This window comes from Rutilus rutilus, assembly GCF_951802725.1.
Source record: "Rutilus rutilus genome assembly, chromosome: 6".
Taxonomy (NCBI): Eukaryota; Metazoa; Chordata; class Actinopteri; order Cypriniformes; family Leuciscidae; genus Rutilus; species Rutilus rutilus.
Genome location: NC_140214.1, coordinates 40291774 through 40312388, shown reverse-complemented (window position 1 = coordinate 40312388; position 20615 = coordinate 40291774). Strand labels below are relative to the sequence as shown.

At 39.4% G+C, this 20615-nt stretch overlaps 3 protein-coding genes across 9 annotated transcripts in view; 2 read left to right on the top strand and 1 right to left on the bottom strand.

The window, feature by feature from the left end:
* The window catches only part of LOC311291359 (uncharacterized protein), a 796365-nt gene that overhangs the window by 422086 nt on the left and 353664 nt on the right, over positions 1 to 20615 (bottom strand). The window lies entirely within an intron of this gene.
* LOC311291423 (uncharacterized protein) overlaps positions 1 to 20615 on the top strand; it is a gene marked incomplete at its 5' end in the record, with an annotated part of 543326 nt that overhangs the window by 265657 nt on the left and 257054 nt on the right. The gene's annotated exons all lie outside the window — the stretch shown is intronic.
* Positions 1 to 20615, top strand: part of adgrl2b.1 (adhesion G protein-coupled receptor L2b, tandem duplicate 1) — a 123633-nt gene that overhangs the window by 77944 nt on the left and 25074 nt on the right. For all 7 annotated transcript variants that reach the window (XM_084410302.1, XM_084410300.1, XM_084410301.1 and 4 more), the window contains 6 exons: positions 3283 to 3405; positions 4562 to 4767; positions 5876 to 6052; positions 11612 to 11821; positions 13457 to 13677; positions 14005 to 14071. In XM_084410302.1, coding sequence (XP_084266428.1) covers positions 3283 to 3405; positions 4562 to 4767; positions 5876 to 6052; positions 11612 to 11821; positions 13457 to 13677; positions 14005 to 14071 — 1004 coding nt within the window. The remainder of the gene's footprint in view (positions 1 to 3282; positions 3406 to 4561; positions 4768 to 5875; positions 6053 to 11611; positions 11822 to 13456; positions 13678 to 14004; positions 14072 to 20615) is intronic.

The following is a 20615-nucleotide window of genomic DNA, read 5'->3' as shown; positions in this document are numbered from 1 at the left end:
TATATCATTTTTGAGTGCCTGATTACAAAAACTAAAGTCTCATGTCCCAAGCACAAGAATTATAATGATTTTCTTATTATAATTGTATGTAGCCGATATGACAGACTTGCACTGAACTGTATTTTCCTTTTCAAAGTGATTCCAGTCATATTTCAAGCATTTTAAACCCATCATGTTGAACAGTGCGCATCTGAAGCGTCTCAGCTGGAGGAAATAATACATTATTTATCGGCTTTGATATATCGGCCAAATTTTCTTATCGGGCCGATAACGATAACATTAAAAATGAACATGTATCAGCCGATGCCGATATGGTGGCAGATATATTGTGCGTTCACTAGTGGACATGTCCAGTGCATGAGGTCATAAGTCATGCAAAACATTGAGAAAAAGAGAGATTTCATAACTAGTGGTTATTGATCCAAGTGTGTTTGCAGTAGTGTTGTCACGATACCAAAATTATTGTTTCGATATTTTTCCTGAAAAGGGAGAAACACTCTCAAATATCATTGCTGTGCTTTATTTTAAAACCGGGACAACATTCTAATCATATAACACACTAATAAATGAACATATGAACAGCAGATATATTAAACATTTGAACAAAATATGAAATATCAAAATATAAAAAATAAATTAGAGCAATGAATTATATTTTAAAAAAAGTTTATAAAAAAAATTATACATTTAGCAGCATTATCTCAGTTATCATTAGAAACATAAGAGTTACCGGTAATAACTTTATCTTGATTATGAACTTTCAATAAAAATATGAACAGCGATTATATTAAACAATGTTTAATATTGGTAATGATAAGCCTCATTGGTGATATATTTGACATATGGGGAGAGAGTTGTGGAAGGCCTATACTTCATGTTAAACACAAATATATAGCAGCAAAGACAACGTCGGCAGTGTTGACGGCAAAATAGGCTACAGAATATTTTGTTCTGTATTGAGAGGTGCAGTATTTGAAAATTAAATTACATTTATATCTGCATTTATGTCAAAACCTAGACTTTCAAACATCAAAATGTAATTTATTAATATGCATTCGTGTCAAAATGACATAAAAACATATTTTCCTATTCTATTTTGCCTGGAAACGATTCCAACACGCTTGCGTGTCACGTGAAAAATAGGCGTCGGTTCTATTCTAGCATGCACGCTGAGCCGCGCGGCTCGGGCGCACGTGTCACGCAGGCAGTGTGCTAGCTCTTAACATGGGAGCTGAAATAAAAACGGACACGCCACGCAGCTGAGACGCTCACGCCACGCAGCTAGTGTGTCGCCGGCCTTACAAATCTGGAACGCGGTCATTCTTAGAAGTATCGATACTAATAAATGTAGGTATCGTGACGTTTTTAATTTCCAAGAATCGCGATACTTTTGAAGTATCGGTGCACCGTGCAACACTAGTTTGCAGTAAAGTAGAAGAAAATAAAGCAGTTTCTAATAATCTCACACCTGTTCTTTGAGAAATCTTCCTATAAAAGCTGAAAGGCCATCAGTTTAGTTTGACTTTTGAATGGAGACTAAATTTGAGGTTGAGTGAAATAGCCTTTCAAACTGTTCAGTTATTTAATCAAACGCTGCAGAGTTTGACTCCATGTGTTGAGCTCGTTCTGGCTGGATTTCAGGTGTTGAAAACAGACGTCCTTGGGTTGCTTTCTCAGGCATAAGTCACCATGTACAGTTGCTATTCTAACTCTCAATGAATCGGACCGCGAGGAACCGCAAAAATGGCATCTGAACCTCTCATAAAGTTAAAAACTAAATGTTTCTTGTGTACTAGTTTATATATATTTATATTCTAAATAGCAAGAATGATGTAAAACAGAAGGCATAATCAAAGCAACCTTTTAAAGAGGATCTGTTCTGCTTTTCTCCACGTTCATCTGTCTTTAGTGTGTAATGTTGCTGTTTGATCATGAAAAAGCTCTTCTCTATATCAGTGTCAGTGTTTCTGAACTCCTGAAACGCCTCCATTGTAGTCTTGAGTTTCTTCCGGGAACGAACACGTCACAATATTCCTCATTATAATAATTAATACGCAGAATAAAGGGGCGACCATTCACAACACACTGCTCCAGCCGACCAATCAGAGCACAGTGTGCTTTTCAGAAGGAGGGGCTTCAGAGAGACAGGAAGTAAACAGAGCGTTACTGACAGACTGGGAAGAGAGGAGCCGCAACAATGGAGGATATGAGGAGAATAATCAACATTCAAGCAGGAAAACCTGTTCTAGAAGTGACCAAAACAAAATTAAGGCCAAAATAGGTCCTCTTTAAACGTTAAAATCACCAACAGTTAGAATGATTACACTGTGGTAAAGTGCTTACATGCATCAGGGTGGAGTCCATAGAAAAATCTGACTTGTCACATTATCTTGAGTGCATGTAAATAGGTTGATATTGTTCTGTTTGTAATATTTCATGAATGCATTCATCACTGGTGAAGTGCTGAGAGCAAATCGGTTTAGCTCCGGTCTCAGCATGTGGCGGCCCTGAACCGTTCACATGGTAAAATCCAAGCCAGGCCCTGCCAGCTGAATTTATTAGTAATGTGATCTCATTCATAAGTCAGCTTTGTGCTCTCATCTGTCAGTTCACGGGACAGTCCTCTGGGTTACTGCACCTCTACACCTCAGTGCTTTTCCACCTCAGACCTGTGTTTGTGTGTCTGTCAAGTCGTAGCTGTCAGATCTATTGCTTTCGCATCAAAAGGGAATTAAATATCAGAAATCACAATACTTAAAGTGGACTTACACTTTAAAACTTAAACTTAAAGTGCTTAAAGTGGCGGCTGACAAAACGACGCCATCTTTCAGTTAAAGGTGCCGATTTTAGTAGAAGGTATTGAATAGTTTTTTTTTTTCCTTAAATTTAGGCACAAGTTAAATTAACTTGCAGCATTTATTGTTAAAGTGAAAACATGATCTGCTTACATTAAAGAGTACACCTTGTTTATTCTCTGCCTATGATATAATGTGGTGCAGATGCAGAACTGGTTGGCTGTGGCCTGAGGAGCATTAGGAAACCTTGAAGCACAATTATATTGCTTTCTTCTCAATTCAGTCTCTTTTATGTGCACAATGTCTTGTTTTAATTAAATTACCTCACGTAGACTTAATGAAACTGAGAAACGGTTGTTAATTTCCATCTGACAGAAGAATGTGAGAAAACTTCCCGGGCAGTTTATGCAGCTGCAATTGTTTAGTTTTTTGTTCAAAAAAATGCTCATAGGAATCCATTTATATATGATTTCTTTCTTTCTTTCAGTGTTGGACGTGTATGTGTTGAGCACCGATGGCCAAATTCAGGACTTCAGGTTTCCACAGACCAGCAAAAGAGGAGCCACAATTCAGCTGTCAGCAAACATGGTCAAGCTCAACAGTAAAAACGGTAAATAAATGCAAGGTTATGCTTGAGTGAAGGATCTTCAGATGCTCAGTTAATGAAGTCAATGCTTTCCTGAACTGTAGGATGAAATGAAGGCCATAAACACTCAAGCTTCACTTGCAAGCTACTGTTATACACACATGCATTCTTGTGTTACTATAGCTGTAATAAACTAGTACTCAAGGATACCTTTGTGTATTCTTTCAACATGTGTTGGTATTCTGGGTGCTGGTAAAAAAAAAAGAAAAGAAAAGCTTGTAATATCTAATGTTCTCTTCGATCTGTTGATATGACTAGGGTTGGGAATCATAAGACATTTCCCGGTTCCGGTTCTGCCTAACGTTTTCCGATTTCGGTTCCATTAAAATTATTAAACGACTAATAAAAAAATAGTGGTAAGAAATATGGTAAATCGCTTGAATTTTAGCAATTCTGGTTCTTATCAAATACCATTCCAATTCCAAAGGTAAAAAAAAAAAAATAACCTTAGATGATATTCACATTTATTCAAAGTCTTATTGCAAAACATTGAATTGTAGCTGAATATCATGAACATAAATCAACAGGCTAAAGAACACTTACACGAGGAGCGTTTGCCTGTGGTTTAAAAGTACCATAACATATCTAGCCTAACTTATATAAATTTCAAGCATTATTAAAGACAAGTAAACACTAAAAAATTAGCAATCCCAGCAAATAAATTCAACTAAACAAATATACGATTGAAATAAACATTCAGTTTTAATATTTGTAGTTATTCGGGTTGAGAAACTAGAAATGAAAAAATTTAAAATATAATTTACATCACAAATATAGTTGCAATGGTTATTCAGTCAAGAACGAGTGAATTTTCTCTTTGTCTTCTGTTGTTTGATTGGTGTTATAATAGAGACGGCAGTGAACCACTGGTTTAAATCACATTAAAATGCACACAGGAACCAAGAAGCGTAATAGAAATGCGGCAAATCGATGCCCATCCCTAGTATAGTTATGACAGTAGTTGACCTGAAAGAGAAAGTTCAAAATAAGAAAGAAAATGTCATTGATATTTTACTAAGAAGAAAAATGAAACCCTAAAGCCATTTTACACAAGTTCTGTTTGTTTGTTTGTCAATCATGTAATAACATGGTATCTCCTCTCGTGGTTTCTATACTCAAGGCATTGCCAAGCTGGTGTTTGTCCTTTATAAGCACTTGGGGCATTTCCTCAGTACGGAGAACGCCACGGTGAGACTGATGGGCGAGAGCGGAGTTAGAAACCTCACGCTGACCGTCAACTCACACATCCTCTCCGCCTCCATCAACAAAGAGTCCAGCCGCGTGTTCGTGTCCGAGCCGGTCGTCTTCACACTCGAGCACTTGGATGTAAGACGCTTACGGATGTTATTTTTGTTCATTTTTGTGGTAACACTTTACAATAAGGTTCATTAGTTAACATTATATAAGAATGAACAATACTTCTACAGCATTTATTCATCTTAGTTAATATTGTTTTCATCATTTACTAATACGTTATTTAAATCAAAGGTTGTATGTGTTAGCATTAGTTAATGCACTGTGAACTAACATGAACAAACAATGTACAGCTGGATTTTTATTAACATTAACTAAGATTCATAAATACAGTAACAAATGTATCATGGTCAGTTCATGTTAGTTAACTTAATACATTAACTAATGTTAACTAATGAACCTTATTGTAAAGTGTTACCATTTTTTTGTTTTGCATGTATTGCTTTATATTGTCTGTTTGTGTGCATCAGATATAAAAAAATAAAGATTTAAAAAACGTTCACATTTTAACTGCATAATATTTGGTAACTGGAAGGTCTTATTGTTGTAATGTAAAATATGGGGCATGTTATTTTGAATAGGCAAGTCATGCTTTCTGATTCCAGGATTTGAGTTAAGGTTAGAGTTAAACCTCGAAAAACATTCTTAATTCTTTCCCCGCCATTGACCAGATTTTCCATCATTTATTCAGTTCAGTTGAATTCAATTCACATTTATTTGTACAGCGCTTTTCACAATACACCTCGTTTCAAAGCAGCTTTACAGAAAATGCACGAGTCCACATTACAATGTAGAGTGATCTGTTATCAGAGGAAACTGTCTAAGTTATGTGTTTCAGAAATGTACATATACAAAATCACAGTTAGCTAAAAATTTATTAATTTAAACAATGTAATAATTGAAGGCATAAACAATGAGCTCATTGAAGTAATGAATACTTGTTTGTTAACAAATGATTATGACATTTAGAAACATGTAGCACTGGTGCATGTTATCCGATCGTGGAAGCTATGAACATTTGTTGATGTGATCAAAAATGTTGGCGCTGACTGGTGACTTAAAAATAAAAAGAGTAAATTGAGGTTGTTGATCAAGGAAAACATACAGTTTGGGTATAAAACATTGTGCCTTTGTTATTAAGAGGGTGCAAATAAAAATGTCATGTTTCTTCATTCATCAGACCGAGAACTACTTCAACCCAAACTGCTCGTTCTGGAACTATTCGGAGCGGAGCATGGTAGGATACTGGTCAACACAAGGCTGCAAACTCCTCAACACCAACAAGACTCACACCACCTGTTCCTGCAGTCACCTGACTAACTTCGCAATCCTGATGGCCCACCGAGATGCACATGCGGTGAGTAACCAGACCTGTCCTGTGGTGGGACGTCCGGTCGAGGACATCTACATGTAGTTCTGCTTTCTCCATGCTTTTCACATAACCATATTGAGTCTGTTGAGCCTCCTTATGTCTACAACAGAACAAATGAATATAATGGAGCACGTTCTTAATAATAATATAACTCTTAATCTGCTTTGATGAATGAAGCTCTTGTGTCGCCAGTAGGTTTCTGGGAACAATGCAGTTTTGTCATTATGACATGACAGCAGTAGCCTGATAACACCTGACACTGGATAATAAAGATAGTGTAGTAATGGTTTAAGCTGTAATGAATGTGGAAATTATGGGTTTTGTGGTGCGTCACTGCAACTGCAGCTTAAATCACATCTATGGAAATACATAAATGACAAAAGTCTTGTATACGATAATCAAAAGCAGTGTTGTGGAGGTGACTTCACAAGCAAAATATTGAGTGATAAAGATGGTGTTTTTTAAAACAAAATAAACCAATCTGAATTTAGGCCGGTCATTATTTGTTGAACTGACAAAAAAAAAAATCTCTGAAATGTTTTCAACTTAAATATTCACATATTAAATATAAGCTGTGTAATAAAGTAATTGATTTCAGCCCCCAGAAATGCAAGGAAATCAGTGTCTAGTTGTGTTCAACAAATCCAGCTTTGAAATGTAATTTTTCATTGAATATTAAGTCTTTTTAAAACCCTTTGCTGCCATTGTTCCATGACACTATCTCTAAGTTTTTTGAAATTGCAGAAATGTGTGTGGTAGATATTTTTTTTTATGCACAAAGAGTGGATAGATGTATTATATTCCCATTATGACAGTAAATATATTTTCTGCCTATATAAAGATATTGCGTAGATATTTTTTTTCATATTATGTTTTGGGGCATGGGCCAAATTGCATTCTGGGGGTCATTATATCATTATTTCAATGTACAATACACTCTAAATATGGTGAGGTAAAAACAACCCAATTTGGGTCATTTTGGCAACACAGCTCTGGGTCAAAAGGGAAACTCAAAAGTTTGAAATTAAAATCACACAGGAAATCACTGCAGTAAAAACACAGGCAACAGTAATGAGCTAATAAAGAGGTGAACATTTATTTATAATGGACAAAAATATAGACACGAGTAAAAGCAACATGAAGAAGTGCAGAAAAGAATACAAACTTAAACTCTGTTATACATCTTATAACGCAATTGCGTTTTTAAAAAGTTTAAGAATCAATAATGTTTAAGAACAGATTTGACCAGTTATTTAGTTTACTTTTTCTCCCGCTAACGAACATTAGACTGCCAAACCATCCGGCTGAGTGCCACCAAGGTATACAGTCTGAACGTCCTGAAATTTGGGAATAAATGATGTATTACAGTGAATCGACAGGATTTTACCCTCTCTGTTTAATGGGTTTATAATCACTCACTTCACTCCGGAGCGTTAGTCCGGCTTGTTCAGTTCCAGCTCATCAGTCACTGTTTGCTAGTCACACTCCGACAAAAACTTGCAGTTTAGTTTCCGATTAGTTTTCTTCTATTTTCCACATATATTCCTGTCATGATCTCCGCGAACACGGATAGGCGAATACTTACTCGTACTCAAACTCTTGTGCCATTGCTTCAAAAATGCACCGGCCCACAATGCATTGTGACTTAAATAATACAGAAATACAGTAGATTACTGTTGAAAATGGGCTGTAAATTAGCAGCCGTTGCTTACTGTGCAGATTATTGCCCAGAATGCTTTGTTTCCTACCGTACATTACTGTTTTAGTGAAAAGCTTTAGTGGTCGTTTTTTTACAGCAATTTTTTCCAGTTTACAGTGCTGGAGAAACCAATTAAAAGCTTTGAATGCTGGCCTGATGTGAACCTAAACAACATGCAAGTGAAACAAATAAGAGAGGATATATAGGGCTGGACCCGAATATTCGTCCGGCGGGTTGGTATTCGATGTGAAAATTTTAAATTCGAATATTCGTTTGTTTGTTTTTTTGCACACCTGCATCCCCCTCGAAACGGTTCTCATTCACGCTTGAATATGTTCAACACTATAAAATCTGATGAAATACAATACTCTTTTTTTACAATTATCTTATATAGCCTAGCCATTTTTAATAGGATGGACAGTTGAAGGAACCCAACCTCGTTATACTTACTAAATATATTTGCTTCTTCTTGGCCTTCTAAAGTGTTCCTGCAACGGGAGTATTCTCTGGCTCAGCGGAGTGTGTGTTGACAGAATAGAAGTGCAGAACAGCGGAGTGTGTGTGGACAGAAGTGCAGAACAGCGGAGTGTGTGTGGACAGAAGTGCAGAACAGCGGAGTGTGTGTGGACAGAAGTGCAGAACAGCGGAGTGTGTGTGGACAGAAGTGCAGAACAGCGGAGTGTGTGTGGACAGAAGTGCAGAACAGCGGAGTGTGTGTGGACAGAAGTGCAGAACAGCGGAGTGTGTGTGGACAGAAGTGCAGAACAGCGGAGTGTGTGTGGACAGGAGTGCAGAACAGCGGAGTGTGTGTGGACAGAAGTGCATGAGAACAGCGGAGTGTGTGTGGACAGAAGTGCAGAACAGCGGAGTGTGTGTGGACAGAAGTGCATGAGAACAGCGGAGTGTGTGTGGACAGAAGTGCAGAACAGCGGAGTGTGTGTGGACAGAAGTGTGTGTGGACAGGAGTGTGTGTGGACAGAAGTGCAGAACAGCGGAGTGTGTGTGGACAGAAGTGCAGAACAGCGGAGTGTGTGTGGACAGAAGTGCATGAGAACAGCGGAGTGTGTGTGGACAGAAGTGCAGAACAGCGGAGTGTGTGTGGACAGAAGTGTGTGTGGACAGGAGTGTGTGTGGACAGAAGTGCATGCCTTAGCTTGTGTTTCGGGTTAAGCTGCGTTGCTTTGACATTGTGGAAAATAGAATAATAGAAACAAAATGTATTAGCCTTTTTACCCGTTATTATCAATCTAAATTAATTTCGTTTTTCTTTATTTAAATTTCTTTTTTTTTCTTTATTTAAATTTCGTTTTTCTTTATTTAAATTTCGTTTTTTCTTTATTTAAATTTAGTTTTTCTTTATTTAAATTTTGTTTTTCTTTATTTAATTCTACCCTTTACTGTGTCAGTAATTTGTTAGTCAGAAAAATATTAGACTACCTTATTAAAAGTATTTAACAGACCTGTGTGTGTGTGTGTTACGTGCGAGTGTATTTACTTTGTGTTGTTCATGGGAAAGATGTGTTTAATAGCACTAGTGCAGTGTCCGTTCTCGGAGCATATAAGCCCTGCCCGTGTGAGGTGCGCCGCTTCCCGCTCGCGCTGTTCTGTAGTTTTTTAAAAGTTTATTCATTCTGAACGTCTCGCGTGTCCATCTATATTGCACCAAATGCGACACTGCACTCCCTTGTGAAGTCGATTGGATGAACGGTTCTCTAAATAATAAAAATGCAAACGGACATACAGACACAGAGATTCCTGCCTTTATTAGAGAGAAGAATATGTTCAGCCCCCTCTCTCCGAAGCTTCGAATATTCGATGTTCATTACTACCGAAGCCTCGAAGCTCAAAAAATGGTATTCGGACCAGCCCTAAATCCCTGGCCTCAAGCACATCAACAGTACCAAATTAGAGGAACCAAAGTTTCATCTGCCCTGTCTTTCTGGCCAATTACCTTGTGCAAAGTCACCTTTTCACAGGTCAGCAAGCGGGACTGTTTGATTGGCTCGCACACGAGAAAGTTGCTTGGATTACCAAGATGTCTCGGCATTATGGGACTGTATGGAAACAGGGTAATTTCACTCGCAATTACTAACCTTGCCGAGGAAAACAGATGTGCTAAAGTTGAGTTAGACATGATACTCAGACAGTCCAAGGATATTGTAGTTGGAGAGTCCGCTCCAATCATAATGGAAGGAAGTGCAATCCAGCATTAGCGGTCCATGGAACAAAATCTGCCCTTTTACACCGGGACATTGTTGGTCCCGGTGTATGGAAGAATGGGTTTCAGGCGAAGAACAAACAAGCCCACCATGCGAAAGACAACAGCAGCTGAATGTGCTGAACTTGTGGTGGAGGATGTTTACCATCAAGAAGTGACTGGGATCGCTAAAGCTGTATCTCAAGCCAAGCAAGACTGCCCGATGAGATGGGAGGAATTACCTGGAAAGACCTGTGGTGGAAAATAGGAGTTGTCCAGCAGACCAACAATAAAAGGCACTCTTGGAGGCCACCATTGGCTATGGCTGAAAAGGAGCAGCACCACAAGGTCCAACAATTGAGCACTGTAAGAGACTAAAAAGTGGCTTGGGGACATGCTTCAGAACTTGATCGGCCCACTGCTTGTTTCTAGATGGCTTCTCTCAGTGTCAAACTTTGTGCAATGGCAGTCGTGCACTCTGAGAAACTACTAAAAATAAAGAGGGGCTTGCAAATTGCTGTAGGACACACATCTGAGCCTATGGTGGGTCTGCCTCAGGGTGTTTTGAACTAAACCCAACTAAAGATATGTCTCAATAAAAACCTTTAACCTTTCCGCCCAGCAATGCCAGCATCAGAAGATCCCTAGTTTAAATGGAAGGCTGATTCACAGGGATTGTAGTACCTAGGCTATGTTTGCACCAGTGAATTTATGTTTTAAAACGTGTAACTTCTGCTACGGTTGCGCCTGGCGTCTACACTACTCCGGAGTTTTCGACCCTCGAAAATGGAGACTTTTGGAAATGCTGCAGACCCTGTTTTAGTTTGAAAACTCTGGGGTTGCGTTTCAGTGTAGATGGACCAAAACGGAGACTTCTGAAAGTGAAGGCGTGGCCGTCGTCATTCGCTCCCTGATTAGGTATCCTTCCCCAATTGGTCAAGCCCCTATCATATGACTATTACGCTACCAAAACACCACAATCGAAATCTCACTAGTGTGGACATACCCCTAGTCCTATTAACTAATCAAAATATGTATCAATTAAACATTGGTTCAAGATTGTCCTGATTTAAACAGTCATAGTTTAATACAGTGTCATTGAAGATACAAGCTAATTGTTGGTGTTTTCATGCTAGACAGCCTGTCAGTAAATTTAACAGAAGTGTTTTTTGTTTGGACGATGTGTGAATAGAACCTGTTGTCAAAGTTAAAATGTCTTAGACAATATTTATTTAATTAGAAAACATCTGTATTGATGCTATGTGTAAACAAAGATGTAAGATGGATGATATAATCACTAGGATATTTGAGATGTCTGCTGTCAAACACTCGCTCTATACCAGACGTGAGCTTCCGTTGTAGTCTATGTAACTGTCTCCGCTGGAAGTGCCCAGTTTTAACTGACTCTTGTTGCTGATGTGTAAATGGTAGAAATGCATAAACAAGATGTAAAGCCTATGCATGTGTGACCAGATGTGGTACATTTACTGGAAAAGGTAATTAAGGTTTTTGCATTTGAAACTGGGCCAGTTTTTCAAGTCTCTACACATTCAAAAACAAAAAATCAATTCTCACTCATATTCTGACAAGTGAAGCGTTAGAGTTAAGTACATGGCATAAATGCTAATGTTAATCTTTACTTTTCCAGGGTGAGGGGAGCGTTCACGAGCTCCTGCTGACAGTCATCACGCGGATGGGCATCGCCGTCTCGCTTGTCTGCCTCGCCATTAGCATTTTCACCTTCTGCTTCTTCCGTGGCCTTCAGAGTGACCGCAACACCATCCACAAGAACCTGTGCATCAACCTCTTTCTTGCAGAGCTTCTCTTTCTAGTGGGCATCAACATGACCGAACCTCCGGTGGGTATTCTTCATAAATCATGATATCCAAAACGCTTGTGAAAAGCGCCAAAGAAACAAACTGTAACTGTATTGAATTAATATCAGTCTCAACCCTAGTAAGCTGCAATATTTATAGGCATCACATGCATGCCCACAAGAGCCAGCACAACCCACAGCCACATGATGTGATTGAGTAGAAATGCCTACTGGAGACCAACAGAATGACAACTCGCCAACCTCTAGATAGTGTGAGCACCTTAAAGGAGTAGTTCACTTCAGAATGAATATTTCCTGATAATTTACTCTCCCCCTCGTCTTTCAAGATATTGAAGATAGTGACTTCAATGGGGTCCAACGGGTTGAAGGTCCAAATGTGAGTTTCAGTGCAGCTTCAAAGTCTCGACACGATCCCAACTGAGGAATAAGAGTCTTGTCTAGACAAACCAGCGGCCATTTTATAAAAAAACAAAAACATTTATATACTTTTAACCACAAATGCTGGTCTTGCACTAGCTGTGATGCACCACACATTACGTAATCACGTTGAAAGGTCATCCTGAAGAAAGAAAGACATGAGCATCTTTGATGACGTGGGGTGTGAGTAAATTATCAGGAAATTTTAATTCTGAAGTGAACTACTCCGTTAACATTCACTTCTCAAGAGGTGCAGTATTTGGCCGAGTAATTTGACCACTGAAGTAGTTTTAACGATGCTGCTGTCCAGGGCTTGACATTAGCTTGTTTGCTCATCAGCCACTGTGGCTTGTGGTTTTCCAAAGTTACGAGCCACTCAGCGTTTTCACTGGCCACAATTTTGACATCGATACCATGGTGAAAAACTGCCATATTGATATTTTTAATATTATCTGCGGCCGGTATATTAGGCTGCTGTCACTTTAAGACCTGACGCACGGATCCATCATACTGTTTTATATAGCCGATATACTTGTATTTATGTGCGCACTTTGGTGTGAACACAAAATCTGCGGGAATGAGTAAAATTATGCACAATCCGCGCAATCCCACGGCAAAATTCAAGCCCTTTAACACCAACAATATTCATCCTGAGCGAATGAAGTGAGTGAGTAAAGGGTTTGTGTGTCACTCGCTGTCGGAGAGATTAGAGAGCGAGAACGTGCAGCTGGTGTTGTGTCTCCTGCGGAAGAGTTTTAGATATTACAGTATCGATACAGTGTTGAAAAATCTATCGTTTTGACAACACTTGATTGCACTTAGTTTATTATTTCAGATGCTTTTTTAAAAAGACTACAATTAAAAAAATATATATTCTACAGTATATAAAATTCAACCCGCCAAAGTGTCTTGTAGGAGTGACTGCGTTACACGCCGCTGCTGAAATACACACACATTTGGCAGGTTGGCGGGTGTTAATGTCAAGCTCTGCTACTGACTATGAATAGAGTTTCAAAATGGGTTGGGATACTCACTTAGTAAGTTTTATTCACACACTACAGTGATGAAGCTCATAACAGTTTGGAACAAATTAAATTGAGAGATGTTAAAGATGCTCAGTGAGATGTTATAACAGCAGTTTCCAAACCAGTAGTCTTGACTCGTATAACATTTTTGGTGAATAAAGATCTTCTATAAACAGCTTTGAAGACTAAGCCCCTGTAATATCTTTCTGTGCAGATGATTTGCTCTGTGATTGCTGGAGTCCTGCATTTCTTCTTTCTTGCTGCGTTTTCCTGGATGTGTCTGGAGGGCGTTCAGTTGTTCCTCATGCTCGTGGAGGTCTTTGAGAGCGAATTCTCTCGACGGAAATACTACTACGCGTCTGGCTACCTGTTCCCCTGTGTGGTGGTCGGCATTTCGGCAGCCATCGACTATAAGAGCTATGGGACGAGGAAAGCGTGAGTAATGTTCTTTGTTTATATCAAAATATTGATCTGTGCTTTGGGTCATGCAGTTTAAATTGCAAATACAGACTTGAATGTGTCTATTATGGCATTAATATTAATAAAAAAATTACTCCAAAACTTGTACTGGGAGGGTCAGATTAGTTAGACATCGTAAATGTTTGCTGTTGGTGTGCCTCCAGGAACACGGTTGGGAAACACTGTTTTGGGATTTAATTACATCCAATGAAAGTGGTTGTCACTCTCAAGACATTGCAGTGTGTTCATGGTTGTCAGTAATTGCTTCTGTGGTGGTTAATTATCTTGTTCCCTCTTTTGCAGCTGTTGGTTGAGGGTTGATAATCATTTCATTTGGAGTTTCATCGGCCCGGTTACGTTCATCATTATGGTAAGTTTTGCACATTTAACATGACTACCTTTATTTAGGTGTTTAGAACTTGTTTAGAAAGGTTACAGAAACATTGAAATTACTTCAGTGATGATGTACTTCCTTTTGGACAGCATTGAGAGAGATTGGTGTGGTTTTGTGCGTTATGTTGAATTGTGAGGCATCACATTGTCTATGGTTTCTTGAGATGTTTGACAATACCCAACCCTGATGTGTATGGTGTTTCCATTTCCTGGTAAAATATGCTGGTTTCCTGGTTTCCAGTAATATAAGCTTTCTTTCCATCGGTTGATGATGATTGATGCTGTTTTTTTGTTGTTTCATTTTGATTGGTCAGTAATGTATACTGTCTTCCCATTGGTCAGTCTTCATTCCTAGAGCGATGTACTACGTATTTGCTACCCATATTTCCTGGAAAATGACTCCAGACCTGAAGGTTTAAATGGAATTTGAACTGTTGACAATGGGAGTAGAGATAAATGATTGTATGGAGAGACAGTGCCCTTTGACACACGTATTCAGACTTGATTACAGCCTCAGGTCTTTCTGGGTTTGATGCGACATGCATTGCACACCTGGATTTGGGGATTTTCTACCATTCACTTCTGCAGATCATCTTAAGCTTTGTCTGGTTGAATGTGGATTGTCAGCCATGTTGAGGTCATGATGAGATGTTCGATTGGATTCAAGTCCACTATATTTAGAGTTGTCCCTAGGGTTCGGAATCGAATACTTGACGTCAGGAATCAGATACTTGTTATAAAATAAAAATTTCGATTCCTCTTATCGATTCCTTTGTGAGCATTTCAATATGACTTTAAACCATTTGAGCGGGAGACGACTCGCGCGCTGTTCTCTGTGCTGCACACACACACACACACGTGTGTAACAGTGTATTGGATCCGTGCAGCTCTTAAAGTGACAGCAGCCTAATATTCCTGCTGCCGTCTCTATAATAACAGAAGACAAAGAGAAAATTAACTCGTTCTTGACTGAGTAACTTTTGCAACTATATTTGTAATGTATATTTTATATTAAAGTGCAGTTATTTTACATTTGATTCGTTTCTGAACCTCAATACCTGAAAATCCTAAATCGTTGTTTGTTTCAGTCGTATCTTTGTTCAGTTGTATTTATTTGTGCGATTGCAAATTTTTAATGGTCTTTTGTAATTACTGAGTGTTTACTTGTCTTTAAAAAATGCTTGAAATGTATATTGGTTAGCCTATTTGTTCTATGGTATTTTTAAACCACAGGCAAACGCTCCTTGTTTAAGTGGTCTTTAGCCTGTTGATTTTTGTTCATGATATTCAGCTACTAAATGTGAATGATATCTAGGTTTTTTCGAAATCGGAATCATTAAAATTCAAACGATGCCCAACCCTAGTCGTCTGTCCCTAAGCCACTCTTGCATTGTCTGAGTGTTTAGGGTCATTGTCCTGTTAAAAGGTAGGCTATACCTTCGGCCCAGTCCGAGGTCTAGAGCGTTCAGGTTTTCCTTAAAGGGATACTCCACCTCTGGAAAGATGAATGTGTATTTAAATGGGGTCATTTATGTAGAAGAAATGTGAAATTATTTTTGAATTTGGAGCTTTCTAGACTGAGAAAAGCCAGAAAATGTATTTTTGGCTCATGTGGATGAAAGACAACAACTCCCAGAATGCACTTGCTTCGCTGTCCTAGGAGGCCACTCCCAAGCCACGCCTACCGGTTAGAGAGCAGTTGTAAACAATAAAGCTAACTAGTTTCCGTGAGTCTGCCCGGGTTTTTGAGATCGCATCGCACATAATGTCCGGGATTCGGCTTTTGCGTTCTACAGTCGCCATTCATTGTGTTTACTGTGGCGAGCAGGACGAGGCTAGGGCAGCGGGAGAACGACGCGAGGTCGGTGGCGTGATTACTGATGGCCGACACCTGTGAGGCACTGGTCTCGTATCTCTCACGGAGGAGCGGGTATTTTCTTAGCAATGGTAAAAAGCACATCAACCGATCACGCCACCGGCCTAGCGTCTTTCTCCCGCGGCCCTAGCCTCGTCCTTCTCGCCACAGTAAACATGATGAATGGTGACTGTAGAACGCAAAAGCGGTGGCGTGATTACTGATGAGCGGCGCCTGTGAGACGCACCGGTCTCGTATCTCTCACGGAGGAGCGGGTATTTTCTTAGCAATGGTAAAAAGCACATCAACCGATCACTTGTTTAGCGTTCATGTAAACACTACATTCAGATTCACCAATCGGAATGAATTCAGTTAGATTGAAACAAAAGGTGTGCATGTAAATAATGAATGGCGACCGTAGAAAGCAAAGCCGAATCCCGGACATTTTGGACGATCTCGACGGCCGGACATGCCGGTTTCTGCCGGTGAACTCAAACGCACTGGCACTTATCTGTGATAGGTCTGTTAGCGCATTAGGTCCAACCCCCTATGGGCGGGTTTGAAAGGGTGGGAACTAGTGCTTGTAGTCTTAACTGAAATCCCCCCCTCTTACACTTCCTCCTACAATGACGCAAAAATCGTCATTTTGTGTCATTGTAGGAGGAAGTGTAAAGAGGTAATACAGATTTCTCCCGTCTCAGGGGAAAATGAGAAAATGTTGCACGACCATTCAATAGTATGACTGGGTTTCTAACATTGCAAAGCTTAATGCAAATGGGTGGAGTGTTCCTTTAAGGATATCTCTGTATTTTGTTGCGTCCGGCTTCTACCCTGGCTAGTGCCCAGTCCCTGCACTGCATGACACAACCATCAATCACCTTTGACCTCCTCCAGATCTGATGCTTGTAGTGATGCTGCCTGGGTGGCCAGCTCTGGGAAGAGTCCTGGTCATTCCAAACTTCTTCCATTAGAGAAGCACGGAGGCCACTGTGCTCTTGGGAACCTTCATGCATTTTTTTTTGTAGCCTTCCCCAGATCTGTGCCTGTACAGAACCGTTTCTCAGCTCCTTTCACCTCATGACTCTGATTTGCATTTCCAGCTGTTAGATCTTATATAGACAGTTGTATGCTTTTCTAAATCATTTCCAATCAATTGAATTTGCCACAGGTTTACTCCAATCAAAGTTTAGAAACAACATGATCCAGAGAAATTGGATGCACTTTAGTTAAAAGGGTCTGAATACTTATGTCAGTGTTGCTTTTTAATTAATTTGCAAAGTTATCACATCAGTTTTTTTTGTTTTGTCCTTATGAGGTATGGAGTGTAGATTGATGTGATGTGAATATTTTCCCAAAGCATTTTATCATAAGGTTGCAACTTTACAAAATGTGAAGAAAGCAAAACAAAGGGGGTATTGTTGAATGCACTGGAACAATATGGATAGCTAAAGTTGTTTCCATACTGATAAGACAAATCCAGGCTATTTTCCAAGAAAAGGTGCTGTGAGATGCTGTTATACTAAAGTGTGAAGTCAGTGCTGTTTAGTTTATATATGCAGTTTGTTTATAGCCGGGTTCCTCAATTAGTTTTTACCAAGGGCCAAATTCTGCCGACAAAGCAAAGCCAAGGGCCACTGACCACAATGCTATCGCCTCAGTGTTTGCTCTGCTATTATTGTTGTTGTTTTGTTAAAGAGTCACAAATCACAATATAATGATTCTGATTTTATTTATTTGTATTATTTTAGTTTTCTCATTAGTCTGCTTTATTCAAGCAATTATGAGCATTTTTGTATTCAGATCCAGAAAACGAAAGACCTTTTGAATGGTGGATATTAAAAACAAAAGAACAAACAGTAACTCTGGATCTCCATGTGTGACTGATCCTGCTCATCACCACACTGGACCTCTTCTCATCAATTCCCCTCATAGCAGATTCAAGTATTAGACCTATCAGCATTCATATTTTACTGTTCTTACTTGGATCAAAGTAAAAGTATTAACTGGCATGTATTTACAAACGTGAAAGAAGTGACAGCGACGGGCTGAAGCAATACCTCTGATGTTAGGGCTACAATCCTGAGACGCTGATCGAGATGCGCACTGGACAGCCTGTTCATGTCCTGCTTCTTGATGATGTGCATCATAGAGAACAATGACTCACAGATGTAAGTGGATGGGAACATTGAAAGAAGGAACATTGCAGTAATTCTGCTGTTCTTGAATTTAGCTTGAGAAACCACTTTTGTCCAGAAGTCGCTCACACCAGCCTCCTTGTGCTGCTCTCTGACATTTCCAAAATCTCCAGCTGCAAAGATGCTTCATCTAAGGATGAAACCAGGCGTTTGGCCTCAGCATTGTCCATCAGCTGGGACTGAAAATGTCTGTCTTAGGAAGAGGAGGAGGTCACTTGACCGGTTAAAGCTGAAATTCTCTGCCAGTCTCTTCACGAAGTGGCGCGTTAACCGGTCCTCTTGCACCTGCTGTTTCTCGCTATGCTGTTGTAAATACGGAAAGTGCAGCTTTCTCCCTTGCAGATCCCACTCAAAAAGGGTTCAACCGCTTCGGACATGTCAGCAGTCGTGTGGTTCTTGCCTTGCAATTGCAAATTAAGCTGATTTAGGTGAGACATGATATCGCACAAAAAAGCACCAATGCCATCTGTGTGTTGTCGTTCAAAAACCTCAGGCACGTCTCTGCCTTTGGCATTGAAGGCTGCTTAAAAAATGAGCAAAGTTGATTTTGAAGTTCACACACTCTCTCCAGCACACGGCCCTCGCTCGGCCATCGGACAAGATTGTGCCGTTCTGCAGACCTTTCCTCCAGCAAGGCTCGGGAAAAGGCGATGTTGCAGACCAGAACTCGCGCGAATAAAGTTCATCAGCCTCATCACAGTATCCATTGTCTCGTTCATTTTTCCAGACAAGTGTCATCAGCTGGAGTGCCCTAGAGAGCCACCTGAGAGCACTTCACATCAGACTATCATGTTTCACTCACAACTACGTCTTCCAATATTCTCTGCCTGGACTCATCAGCATTCATTATCACATTCACCTGTGTCTCATTATCTTGTTTAGTTCACCCCATATAAGCCTGGCTCACCCCATCACTCACTGCGAAGTTTTGTATGCTGTTGCGCTGCATCTCTGAGCATTCTCCCTGATTTCATTGTCTCTTGATTCTTGGATTTTTGCCTGTTTCTCGGATTCCCTTTTTGCCTCTGACCCCTGCCTGCCTGTTTGTTTGTTTGGACTGCCTTCCTGTGCTTGGCCCTCTGCTTGTGTTTGATTACGATTCTGGATAACCCTTTAAATAAACTGCATTTGGATCCTCAACCTTGCCTCGGAGCAGTTCGTAACAGGCGCACAACACCGATTCATGAATTATGCAGTGAAATGCTGTGAGTTTTGGACTGACATCAGCTAGCCTGCTCATCAGGCCTCTGTGATGTCCAACCATTGACCCATCAGTGATAACTGACACAACTTTGCTTAAATACAATCCGTTCTTTTTTTAAAGAATTGCATCAGTTTGTTTCGTTAAAAATGATTTATCTGGTTGTGCATCCCGTTATTGGCAGCAAACAAAGCAGCTCTTCATGGAAAAGCTTCCCATCAAAAACTCTGACGAACACTGACAGCTGTTCACTGTCGGTTCGGTCGCAAGACGAGTCTATTGCAGGTCACGTGACTTCGGCTTTCATGTCGGATAAAAGATTGGACAGACACTCATCCGCCAGTGCCTCTGCTCTTCATGTTGCTGTGCAGTCAGATAATGGCTCCTTCTGGAGTAGGTGATTTAAAACTTCATCCACCATGTCAGTCGCACAGGTTTAATTAATTCGGCATCCGTGAACGGCTTTTTGGCCTTTGCCAGGTTCTGAGCCACACGTAGGGATGCTGCGGTGCATTCTGCTGTATGGATGTGGCTTTATGAATAACAGCAACTGATTGCTTGTAAGCTGCTACCAATTGTGTTACCAAATGAAATTATATTTTGCACAAAGCTTATTTTGAGACATATATATATGTAATCAAATCATGCAATACAAATATATACACTACCAGTCAAAAGTTTCAGATATCATTTTAATATGCGGATTTGATGCTCAAAAACATTAATTATTAATATTATCAATGTTGAAAAAAGTTTGAAAACAGTTATTTCCATTTTTATTTCAGGATTCTTCAAAATAACAGCATTTATTTTAAATACAATCTTTTGTAACATTATAAATGTCTTTACTGTCACTTTTGATCAATTTAATTCATCCTTGATGAATAAAAGTATTGATTTCTTTTATTTCTTTCCCCAAAAAATAAAATAGAAATCCTTACTGACCCCAAACTTTTGATGTTTAATGTCGTGTTTAATGTTACAAAAGCTTCTATTTCAGATAAATGCTGTTCTTTTGACCTTTGTTCATCAAAGAATCCTGAAATAAAAAATGTAAATAACTGTTTTCAACATTGATAATAATCATAAATGTTTCTTGATCATCAAATCATCATATTAGAATGATTTCTGAAAGATCATGTGACACTGAAGACTGGAGTAATGATGCTGAACATTCAGCTTTGATCACAGGAATAAATTACACTGCACTATATATTCACATACAAAACAGCTGTTTTAAATTGGAATAATATTTAACAATATTACGTTT